Source organism: Trachurus japonicus, chromosome 17 (genome assembly GCF_045865225.1).
Source record: "Trachurus japonicus isolate A0001 chromosome 17, Traja_1.0".
NCBI classification, from domain to species: domain Eukaryota; kingdom Metazoa; phylum Chordata; class Actinopteri; order Carangiformes; family Carangidae; genus Trachurus; species Trachurus japonicus.
This window is the reverse complement of record NC_140923.1, coordinates 37,865,105-37,877,862: the sequence shown is the minus strand read 5'-3', so window position 1 is coordinate 37,877,862 and position 12,758 is coordinate 37,865,105. Positions and strand designations below refer to the sequence as shown.

Below are 12,758 nucleotides of genomic sequence, written 5' to 3'. Positions count from 1 at the left end.
TATCTTGACAGGCTTGATTTATGGCTCTTATTGTGGCGCTGTGGGTCACACAATCTTGGATATTTATTTCAGAGGGGGCTCAGGCCCCCAGGGTATTGTTTGATTTAATTCCATTTTGCATGAACCTGGTTCTGTAAATTTGCCCCGTTAGCTTTGATTGATTCCTGGTGGCGCTGTCACCTTTTATTCAGGATTCAAAGTGTTTTTGAACACGAGAAAAATATTATTTGTATTCATTGCAGCGATCTGTCAGGCCAGAGGGCAGCAGGCTGTGGAGCAGCTGTCTGCCCCTGTCAGTCAAAGGTTATTGATGTTCTGTTGGTGCTACATGGAGAAGGCTAGAGAGGAGCACTGAACACATGATTACATATGAGTTATGGGGAGATGATTATAGATACCATGTCATCATTATGAATAAAGGTAAAGCTGTTTGCTTCCTTACAGTAATGACAGTAGGCCTCATTGTCATTTGTACAGTGTAGTTTAGGATATGGTACTGTATGTGTCTTCATCTGTCCATTGGCTATACTGCTAAGTTAACCTTTGTCTTCTCACCTGGCATAGGTAGCCAGTCTATCACAGGTCTGACATGGAGACAAACAACCTCACACACTCATCATCACATTCACACATTTGGAGTTGCCATTTTATCTAATGTGTCTGTCTTTTGGACAGTGGTAGGAAGCCGGATTGCTCTCCACACAGAGACCTCCCGGGAGTCGAACCCACCAACCAAAGCACCACTATGCCGCCATGTGTGTTAAATTAAAGTTTTTCTTTTTCTTTTTAAAATATATTTTATTTCACAAAAATCTAAATCATTGATACAAATCCATAGTTATTTAAGGATGAATATGGTACATGCAAAAATAAACCAAAAAGGAAGGACAAAAAAACAACGTGAACAAACAAAAACATAACAAAGGTGAAAATTATGTATAGAAAAGTCATTCAAGTTAACTCAAATTTGTTTGAACTTGATTTTAACTAATTGTATAATGTTGCTGAGTAGCATCACATGATAAAACACTGAATTAGTACCAAGATTATGATGTTTGTGACTGTTACTCTGTGTGGCCTCAAAAACAGATAAAACGTAAGGAATTTATATTAAAACCAATGTGCTGATGTGGATGTAGCCACCCAGATTTTGAATATTTTCACTGCTTTATCCATTTTCATCAGTACCGCATTTTTCTACTGTTGAATGACTTTACTCCTACACAAAGGCACATTTAGCTGTGTCCATATCAAACAGATGATCTGCAAAGTAAAACAGTGCATGGTCTCTTTGTGCTTCTGTAATATATGTAGTATATCCTACTGACATGACACAATTCAAACATTATACTGTACATTGGATAAACTATCTAATGTTTCTTCATTAATAGTAGGCTACTTCCTTTATCTTTGTATTTCCAAATGTGTCACATAACAGGCTTCACAATGAAAATGACTGCTTTGGCACCACAAACCCAACATTACAAGTCACTTATCACATCCATAAAGTGCATGGTTTTCTCCTCTGTCATCCTTTAAATGTTGAGTGGTTAATTCAGGTCACAGTAGGTGGGTGTCCAACATGACATGCCACATATGCGAGATTTTCCTTGAACTTTTCACTAACTCAATTTCACAAGGGTCCCGTCTGTGCTGAGGTAGAACAAAGTGGTTTATCTCGCCTGTAAAGCCTCCAAACTTTATACCAAATTTAATTAGGATTGATCCGACCAATCAAAATTATGCTGATAAAAAATTTGAATGATGTATCCAACTGCATTACGATCAGCTACAGAGCCGACAAGACAGATCAAACGTTGAGATTCGCTTCACTCTATTTGCATGTTCACAGTAATGAGTTTTCAATTTTAGATTAAACAGTTTTGCACAAAAAGGAACGACGGTTAATATAAAGAATGAGATGGAAAAGGCCAGTGCATCCTGCAGCTGCGACCTACGACCAAGTCAAGCACATTTTAAGGTCACTATGACAACGGCCTGACTACTTTTTTTCCCCCCCCACTCATCTCTGGAGCAAGACTGTTGTTGTTCACTTGTTCTTCAGTCTCCAGTGTCACCACAAAAGTAAGTCAGACTGACGGAGCTCAATGTTGCAGACGTTTGTTTGGGATCTTGGACGGAGACAAGAAAGCAAGGAGAAAGACAGGAGGAGGGCAAACAGAGGACAACTGTCTCCTGAGTGCTGACAAATTCCTTTGTAGGCTCTTGACTGTGTGGAGGCAGGAGGGACATGCAGTACGGCACATTTCATTCCCCTGCAAACACGTTTTAAACAAATGATTAAACAAACAATTAGTATATAATTACATGGTTTACCCACATAATCAGAGACATACCAGAGTGGTTAGCATCTTTTAGTTGTGTATATTGTGTGTAAGCTTGCAGTGTTTGACGCAGTGTACACACACAGCACATTGCACTGTTTCTAATTTGCTCTGTGGCTCTTGAAAACCTGATGTCATGTCCAGTCCAGCTGGTAATAGAAGGCTATAACTAAAACATTGATAGCTTCCATTTACTGGCTTGCTCCCTGTTAAAAATTCAAATGCATTACAAAGCTCTTTGTCCTTTGCTCAGCCCAGCTTACACCTTCACCTCTTTACATTATTTAGAGCACCAAGGTATTTCTACTTCCTTTCTTTTCCTCCCCTCTCGTCTTTTCTTTGCTCACCTTGCCTTTCATTGATTCCCCTGGTCTTTTATCTCTTTACTCTCCTCTGCTTTCATATCTCCTTCTTTCACACCTCCTCTCACCTCATATTTCTTTTCAGCCAAACAACAAATCTCTACGTTTGCCCCCATCTGTTCTTTTCTCCTCTTTCCCTTCAACTTTTCACTCCTCGCTTGGCATCACACTTCTTGTCCTCCCTCTTGCTCCCTTGTCTCCCTCTTATCATCCTTTCCTCTCCTCCCTCTCCACCCCTTCTTCTCTCTCTCCTCCTCCTCCTCCTCCTCCTCCTGAAGCCGCCCCTCCTCTCACCATCCCGATTCACCCTCTGATGATTGCCGAGCACATTTCATTTGACATGAAGACAAAGGGCTGAGTACACATGTGGTTTCTGTGCAAGTCCTGTGTAATATGAAATATTAATGCAGGCATAATTTGACTCCCTGGATGAGGGGTGGAGGTGGGGGTGGGGGCTTCATAATCACCAGTGACTGCCGCTTCCTTCCCCAAAGGATGGTAAGGCTGTCAGGATGGATTGAGAAACGGTAAAGATAACAACAACAGAATGTTTACTGTTGGCGGCGACCGTGGCCTATTTCTGTCTCACTGGTTAATGGTTAGATTGGCTCATTGCCCGCGTGCCTGACAGGCTTTTCAGAATGAAAGGTGCTAGGTGCAGCATTTCCAACCATCAATAGTCATGGTCAAATTAGATATGATAGATGTGGTATAATTACCATAAACAATTGGTTGCCTCTTCAGTTCAACGGCAGTAGGCCTATTGCTGATCCTGTATCTTTATCTTATATTTACCATAAACCACCAAACTTCAAAGGAGATATTCCTAATTGCTCCTCATCCTCCTCCCTTAGCTCCATCTGTTTTCATTTTTTTTTAAATTTCCTTTTGATTAATATTCACTCAAATCTTATCATCTATAGCGAGCAACTAAGAAAACTATAGCACCATTTAAGAATTGAGAGTGTTCAAATGTGCTGTAAAGCATTATATTCAACCTTTAGGTAGAGCACAGTAGGCTCACCTTCTCTTTTTCCCATTCTCAAGCTGTGATGAAGACAGCTCTATGAGCACAAATTCAAAGGCAGTGGAGGAGGTTTATTCAGTATTGTACCGTTCTCTGCATTTCAAAAGGAAATTTTTACTTTACTAGATTTGACAGATGCATTACTGCAAATACAGTTTTAGCAATAAGTCTTTGATAATAGTGTAGCAATGGATTTTGCAGAAAGAGCACTTGCTGTGGTTTTTACTTTTGATGATTGGAACCAGCAATGGAATATACACATAATCACCCTAAAAAGTGGTTATAGTGAACATAATAGTGTAATTATCTGGAGTCATGGCTTTGGTGACCTTTGGTGTATGAGCGATATGCAGTATGTGACTCTGTCTGAACTCTCAGCAGCTATGTTCAGCAGCTAGCTGGTGAAGTCGCCTGTCAGCTGTTTGGGGCTGGACAGGTCTAGTGCAGCAGAGTTATCTGAGTTGCTGCTGCAGCTGGAAATGCTGCTGACACTGAAACTATGAAGTTCAAAACAATGAACTTATACTTAAAATATTCATTAGTGCAGCTTTAAGTTCTTTACTGTCACTATACTTCCATACAGGTAGTACAAACAATGTGTGTCTGTTACAAAGACATTGTATTTTTACTCCTCTCTAGTTAATCAGTGTTTTTGACCTTGACCAGCTACAATAAACCACTATAAAAAAGACAGTCTCTATAGTGAATAACTTTTCCCCCCATATTTTTGCATATGCTACTAATATAAAAGTATATGGAAAATAAAGTATAGATTAAAAGAAGTAGAATAGAAAATGAGCTAGTTTAGTAGACGTAATGAGTCTAATGAGACGGTTCTGTAATCCACAGATTTGCACTTCAGGCACATCTGCTAAAGAGGTTTAGGTAAGCAGCTAACAGAGCTGGTGATGGTTGATGAGGTGCAGGATACAGTCTTCTTGATGTCACCCGCAGTTGATTCAGTGACACCCCCTCACATTTATTTCACTCCTTCAGTTGACTCATTATAATGTTTCTAATCACAGCAGGTGAGGCAGAGTTAATGTGTGAACACACCACACTAGTGTTTGTTTAAAGCTGTTTCCCATATCCCATCAGCCATGTGTTCCTCTCTCTGTGATACACGGTGCAAAACTTTTGCATCAAAGCCAAGCATGCGCATGCACACACACACACACACACACACACACACACACACACACACACACACACACACTTTTCTCATGGGAACCACTTTTTTGTGTCATGCACACACTCATGCTGGGTGACACCCATGCACACACACAGACAAGGTCACAATTTGTCTTTCACGTTTAATTCTTTCTATATATTCTCTCTCTCTCTCTCTCTCTCTCTCTCTCTCTCTCCCTCTCCCTCTCTTTTCACACACTAAAAGCCTGATGCACATTTTTCTCATGCACATTACACACACACACACACACACACACACACACACACACACACACACACACACACACACACACACACACACACACACACACACACACACACACACACAAACCCGCACACACACCCACATAGGCTACAGTTGCATCACTGGTGAATTACCATGCCGTTCCGCGTTATTAAACATGACACTCGGCCCAGATAATGGAGCCTTTCTTCATCTCAATTTGGAAGGCTAATCTTATTGCTTTGATTAGCAGCAGCTTCATTTGCATATCAAGGCCTCCCCTCCTTTAATTCCTCCATCGCAAATCCCCTCTTTATAGCTGTAGATAAAAGGAATCTATCTATATGTATCTTTCTTTAGAATCTTTTCTTCCTTCCCCCTCTTCCCTCCTTCGTTCCCCACTTCTCCTTCATTTGTTCATATTCTTGTTTTCTCTTTTCTTGTTTTTCATATTCGTCATCAGTTCTGCTTAATCGTCTTTATTCTTCTGAATATATGGAAAGATCATGAAACAAGAGACAAAAGTGAAATGTTGCTCGACATGTGATTGGATGAGGTAATGGTCAGTAAACTTAGTTACTTATTATCCAGTGTGATTCACGCCTAAAGGGGGGAATACGAGATCAGAAAAAAGGGAATGTTTCAGCAAAACTTTAAATTACAGGCTGCTATTAAAGTGTAACCACAAGGTTACAACATCAACTATAAACAGCTGCACTTTGCTCATGATCCACTGCTGGTGTGGTGAGATTTAGTTTGACCTTGAGACGAGTCAACCCAAATAAATGGAGAGAACTTTTCAGTATAGGCCACTCTGCATAACACAACGTTTTTGCGGTAGTGGATATGGAGGTGAAAAAAACCTCCATATGAAATACAATCATCAGTGTAGCGCTTCACCAATGTGGCCTCTGTGAAAGTTTGTGGGAAAAATGCATGTAAAGGACTCTGTGACTGCCAGAAACAGTGGTCTGATGAAAAGATTGAAAATTTTGCTTGTTTACAGTAAAGGGATAGTTCAACATTTTAGCAAATTGGCCCATTGCCATAATCCCTATAGTTTTATTGTATTTGATGAATTTGATTTGAGGGAAACCAAGAAATTCCATTAGCCTCCTTATTATACTGTAGCTCTGAGCAGCTTGTGGCTCTGCTCCGCCGTTCTAAAAATAGCTTGCACCGACAACGGGTAGGTAACGAACCTACTCCTAAAACTATATGGATTATGGCAATGGGCCAATTTGCCAAAAATGTTGAACTATCCCTTTAAATGAAACCAGACATGATGCTATTGATGTGGTGGTCTGGTGGTTTATCCCATCATTGATGTATAATACAAACATGTAACTGTTAAAAAGTTGTATTAACAGACAGAATTCGAGTAAATATACTTAGATACATTCCTCCCAAATAACCTCAAACATGACACACTATAGATGTTAAGGTAGACCAGTCAAAATAAGTGACAAGACAGGGTGCATGGCGGTGGAGTGGTTAAGAGTATGTCCCATGTTGGCAATGCTCCATGCAATGATCGCCGGATCAATTCCCGACTGTGCCAATCTGTACTTCATGTCATTCCCCCAGTCTCTCTCTCCACTATCCTGTCAGTTAATGGTAAAAATGTCCCAAAATAATATAAAAAAGTGTGAGTGACAAGATGGAGAGAAACCTGAATGAAAATGCATGGTCTCCTTTGTGCAAAGTAATTCACATGCCCTAATGAAAATGCCCTAATGCACCACCTTGAAACATGTGGAAACCACATGGAGGAATATGCATAACAAGCCAGACGGCAGCCTGAGCATCATGCACAATGCTACATCATCAAGTAAAGGTCAACCTGAGCCCAATGTCAGATCACATTGTCACAGCACAACACACGGCTTTTGCAAAAATGACAAACATGCAGCACGTGTAGTGAAAAATGGGTTTTTCAAATCTGTGTTTGTTCACTTCGGCACAACTGACCTCCTGTGTGAATGTGTATGAGAGCGAGGACACAGAGAGAGAGAGACAGTAAAAAGAGAGTGAGACATAATGAGTGTCTTTTATATGATGTTGGCCAATAAGATGTTTTATGTATCTATAAAGAGCTCCAAGGCCATGTTGACTTTTCATAGTGTAGAAACACTATCAGTGGACTGTGGAAATGGCTGCGTTGTGTGAGTTGGAAGTTAAGTGCATTATCAAAAGCTTTTACCTATTCACGGATTGTCAGAAATTGAAAGCCTGAGGTGCTTCAGTCATGTAGTCACATTAATGGACAATTTTCAGCCACCCATGTGTACAAGCAACATTATACTGTAACTCTGCAGCTGTGGGGCCATGGAGTAAGCGCTCTGTGTTACTACTTCACTCTTTGTATTCAGTTTGCAGCCACAGATGTCCTGTCCCAACTCTCTCAGTCATGTGAAGGAAACAACACTTTATTATGTTAAAAACGTACTTAAGCTTCAGCTGGAAACCAGACGTTCTGTGTTTTTATCATACTGATCTGTTTATTAACTGCTCAGATTGTTCCCAGAGTATGGCACAAAAGTATATCAGTACAACTGAATGGCATTATCATCTATTAGGTAGAGGGAATAAAGGAGTTAAATAATGAGTTGGTTGTACAGATTGGATTTTGGCTCCAGATTGGCTCCAACCTGCCTGCAACCCAAAAAGGTTGTTATACATATGCATTGTTCAAATGCACAGTATGTAATATCTGCCACAGTGGGGTCTTTCATTCACAACAGTAACAGGTACATGTACAGTATAGAGTGGGATCCGTCTTCACCACCATTGCCATATTTTGGGTTTTGGACTGTTGTTCAGGAAGTGTTTAGAGAGGGAGCTGAGTGATCCTCAGTCTCTCCCTGTCCACATCAGCAAACACCAGTTAAAGCTCTGAACAAAGCAGCTTCACATGAGCTGAGACTGCTAACCTTTGTTTGGATTGTTTCTCTCATAATTTAGGATCCAGATGTTCAGGAGGTTTTTTTTTTAATTGTTTGTTTTTTTTTTTACCAGCAGCTGAATTATCCAGAGAGATGTCCTCTCAGTAACAAACACACCCTGGGATTAGAACCAGTTGAAACAACAAATAAAGCAATTTCACTTAAAAACTAACAACAGCGCTTTGCTGATGCTCTGTGCTGGACACTAAACGTCTCAGAGCAGCTGGAAGCTGATCTCAGCTTTTTATCAGTGATAACTTAAGATCCAGGCTTCCAATGACTTAAATCCTTCATCTGGTTTACATGTACAGTTGAAAAACTAAGGTGTAAAAACATTTTAGCAGACAACCACAACGTTGAAATATGTGGATAGGGATATCACGTCATTTACAGATGACCAAATGACACCATCAATTACTGTGATTAAACACATATAGTTAGTTACATTTGAAAATGACTGGAAACACATGTAAAAAAGTTGCGTAATATAACTTTAAAAGCATAAAACTGGGGTAAATATAGTAGTACATGTACACATTTAAGAGTTATGGGGCAAAACGATTCTGTTGGCCACAAATATAGAAAATGAGCTCTGGCAGATCACTGAAATGACACTTTTATTAGCCGACTGGCAGCTGTTTCATTCAGGCTTCAAAATCCAAATCACTGTTCATGCACCAGCTGCTCAGCTACCAACTGACAAGTACAGTTCAATCATCATCAATTGTAAATGTACTGACTGTGCAATTATTATAATGTAATATTGTGCTGATGCCTTTATGCCATTTGCCATTAGCTCCCATCAAAAGCTCAATGTCCAAACTAAGTATACGACCATTTGCCATAAATGATCTCTCCCTTGACGTGAGAGTCTGACTGAAATGAAATGCTCGCACACACACACACACACACACACACACACACACACACACACACACACACACACACACACACACGCACACACACACACACACACACACACTGCACTATAGATAGCAACTTCATTACATTTTGCCCAGAGACTGTATGATGCAATGATACCACCTGGTCCCAGGTTTTCTGTGAGTCAGTTAGTTTGTGGTCAGCAGATCCCATGAAAAGACCAGAACCATTTCAACAATACACATCGTCTGTGTGTCAAAGCTTCATATTTCTTATGCCGTTCACTTCCATTGATGTCTACAAGATATGAACACACAATCTAAATAAGTTTGAATTGGTGCATTGAACAGTCCTAGTCAGATTTAACACTTGCTCCTGTTTAAAATATCTACTAATGACTATGAAGATGTATTTAAACTGCACTGGAAATAATGGTTTTAGCCTGCATTGTCCTTTAAACACAACTTTATTTAGGAACACATGAGGTCAAAGTTCAGAAAAATAATTGATACTTTGTGGATGCTGTCATTGGGCCCATGCATTATTATGAAAGTATATGATATTTTTTGAGTTCCGAGTTTCCAAACAAATTTGCAATTGAACAAATAGTCAAAATCCAACTGACACATTGTGAATATGATGCAACTACATGATAATTAACTATTTCCGTGGCCTTACATAAAAAAAGGCTTCAGGAAATGACACCACCATACTCTAGAGCTATTTTCAATCCATGAATGAAGACCTTGAATTGACCATGATGACCCTTTTACAGATCAGACCATTCATGGTGTAAAGATAACAAACTACATCAGAATGAGGGATTATACTTTCAAACAAAGCTCTTCTTTTGATTTTTACGTTACACAGCAGTAAAAGTGGAGGCTGTGACCATAAAGTCATTGCGGGAGGGTTCGTTGACCTGGAGGTGAGCTACCAGCTCGCTGTGATGAGCAGTCAGCATTTTACTCACTGTCTGGGAGCTCCATAAACAGGTTATTGCCCTCTCCCTCTTGGTCCATTGTAGTTATCATCTTCAGCTGTAATTGCTCTCTTGTGTCGCCACATGCAGATGAGGGAGGTGGCCAGATATGTGAGGTATATAAGCAGGGAGCAGACTCAGAGCCAGTACCTTGCTTCCCCCCTCAGCTTGCCTCAGTGTTTTGTGCTCGCACACCTCCGCTCACCAACATCAGCAAAATGGCCTTCGCTGGAAGATGGGAAACTGAGACCCAGGAGGGATACGACGCCTTCTGCAAGCTGCTCGGTGAGAATGTAGAGTCTAAAACCTCTCTCAGCAACACAGCACATGTTGTTTATTCTACATGCATTTATTTTATATAGGATGGTATAAGCTAAAACTCCTCTTGTTTTCCTGCTGTAGGCATCCCCGACGACATCATCGAGAAGGGTCGCGACTACAAGCTGATCACAGAGGTCACCCAGGATGGAGACAACTTCTCCTGGACCCAGATCTACCCCACAGACGCCAAGGTCACCAACAAGTTCACCATCGGCAAGGAGTGCGATATGGAGACCATTGGAGGAAAGAAATTCAAGGTATGAGCTCTCCGAGTCCAGACCAGAGCAGAAACATGAAGGCAGGATGGATGTCCACTGGCTCCCTCACTGATTATAACGTGTGTGTTTTCAGGCCACAGTGTCCATGGAGGGAGGCAAGCTGAGTGTGACCTTCCCCAACTACCACCACACCTCCGAGATCAGCGGTGGCAAGCTCATTGAGGTGAACACTCTGACTCACTTGTGCCTGTCGTGCTGAGAGCCTGCTGTGATGACAGCAGTTGTTATACTCGCCAGGGATCATCAGAGACGTTTGTGTTACGCGCCTGCAGCTCGGGAGACGTATTATCTGATGAGGAAAAATTGTTGCAAATGTAGATTAGTGCATAAAATCTGATCTGATGAGATCTGCTGTTGCTTTGTTCCCATCCAGTGTTTGCCTTTCAGAAACTCTCAAGAATTAATTTGTTTGTTCAAATTCTTGGGAAACCCTGGAAGCAAAACAAGCTTCTTGATGATGTATGTTGACTTTATGATGATGACGACGATGATGATGATGATATATGTTGAATAACTGACTTCTTTTCTCTGTTCTTCTCTAGACCTCCAAGGCCGGGTCTGTAGTGCTGAAGAGAACCAGCAAGAAGCTCTAACTTCTGACTGACCCTTGACCTGTTTCACAGTTACAACAGAGACCTCAGCTACTGCAATGAATAAATAAAGACTATGACAACATGAATTTGTGTTTCCGTCTACATTTTCTAATGTGTATGTTGCTGTGTCTTGCAGATTATGGTAACAGAACTCCCACATTAGGTGAAAGGTTTTGCAGCAGCCTCCTAAACACAATTTAGCCCTAATTAGCAAAACAAAAAGAAATTTAAAAAATGAAATATATTTCTAGTCTACAAACTAAAAATAGCCTATATAAAGGTGTATACACTTCTAACAGTGAGTTTAGTTGGTGGAAAAAAATACAATTTCTTAAAATGAAATAGATTATCAATGGTTAGTAGTTCATTCAGCATGGATAGCATATCCTTGAGCATGGCTGCAGCAGGTTTGGTGTCAGGCTCTGTCTCATATTCATTCCCTGAATGATCTGCTTTGCCAGACATTACAGGGAATGAAGGGGAACCCCCACAGGGAACCAAGAGACAGAGCCCACAGGTGGATGCTGGGGAGGAGGTGGGTTTGCAAAACCTCATGGGCAGCAAGTCAGCAGCAGGTAAACTGGGGGTTTATGTAAATAGCCATAGCACCCTATTTGGATGAGGAGAGCATGTGACTGATCAGCTGATCAGGATGGGCGCGGCTTGAGTTGTCTGCCTGAACTAGCTTCGCAGGCTTCGCATCATCAATGATCGTTTGGTCTACATTATTGAAATACTCAGTACTCATAGGTCAGACCACACCCATTTTCAAACAAGAACTTTAACTACACAGCTGTAAAATTTGTGTTCATACAAACATAGTTGGAAAAGTCCTCAGAATGTTAACTCTTTAACTTGCCGACCTCTGTATGATGAGCTAAGCCAAGCTAAAGCTTGTTCAATATCCTTGGTGCAAATTTCTTCAGTCTTCTCACGTTCCTCTCAGCAATAAAATGAGTAAGGCTATTTCCCATAATGGTGACTGTTCTTTTAACCCAAATACCTATTATATATTTGATCAGGGTCGGGTTTAGGCAAAGACAAACTCAGGGGCCGTTGGAGCAAAACAAGCTGAAAGGGTCACTAAAGAAATATTGAACTTATGTGCTATTCACTGTTTATATTGACTGAACATTACAATATAACCTGTGGAAGTCATAATTAGATGACAACAGAAGAAGTCACAAGAAGTGTATTGACAATTAGGCTGATCAGAAATTAATTAATGTTACTGACACAGCATCAGCCAATGATTTTGATGCATGTAGCCCAGATGTTTTCCTCTGGCATGACAAGTGTCTACTCTAAACTCATTTTGCATCTGATTCAATGATATGCAGCAGGTGAACTGTTTTTGAGTGTCCAGACCTTACTGCTGATTCACTCACATCCTCATTTTCTGCACTGAAAGCTATATAATGAAGGAACAACACAAGACAAAGGCAGGACAGACATACTATGTGGAGGTCTCATTTTAAAACCCTGCTCCTGTGTCTCTTTAAGTTAGAGACATTACAAACACACTAACCATGACCTGTTCGTACAGAGATAATCAGGTTCCAGACCATGGGGACTGACAATAACATAATGACATGACATTGAACAAAGT

At 40.6% G+C, this 12,758-nt stretch overlaps 1 protein-coding gene across 1 annotated transcript; it reads left to right on the top strand.

Moving 5' to 3' along the window:
* The first annotated feature begins 10,105 nt into the window (after positions 1-10,105).
* On the top strand, positions 10,106-11,218 carry LOC146971357 (gastrotropin-like). Its single transcript, XM_085806003.1, has 4 exons — positions 10,106-10,242; positions 10,360-10,535; positions 10,630-10,719; positions 11,099-11,218. Exons 1-4 carry the CDS (start codon positions 10,176-10,178, stop codon positions 11,147-11,149), a joined length of 384 nt encoding a protein of 127 aa, XP_085662129.1. The 5' UTR covers positions 10,106-10,175; the 3' UTR covers positions 11,150-11,218.
* The last annotated feature ends 1,540 nt before the right edge of the window (positions 11,219-12,758 follow it).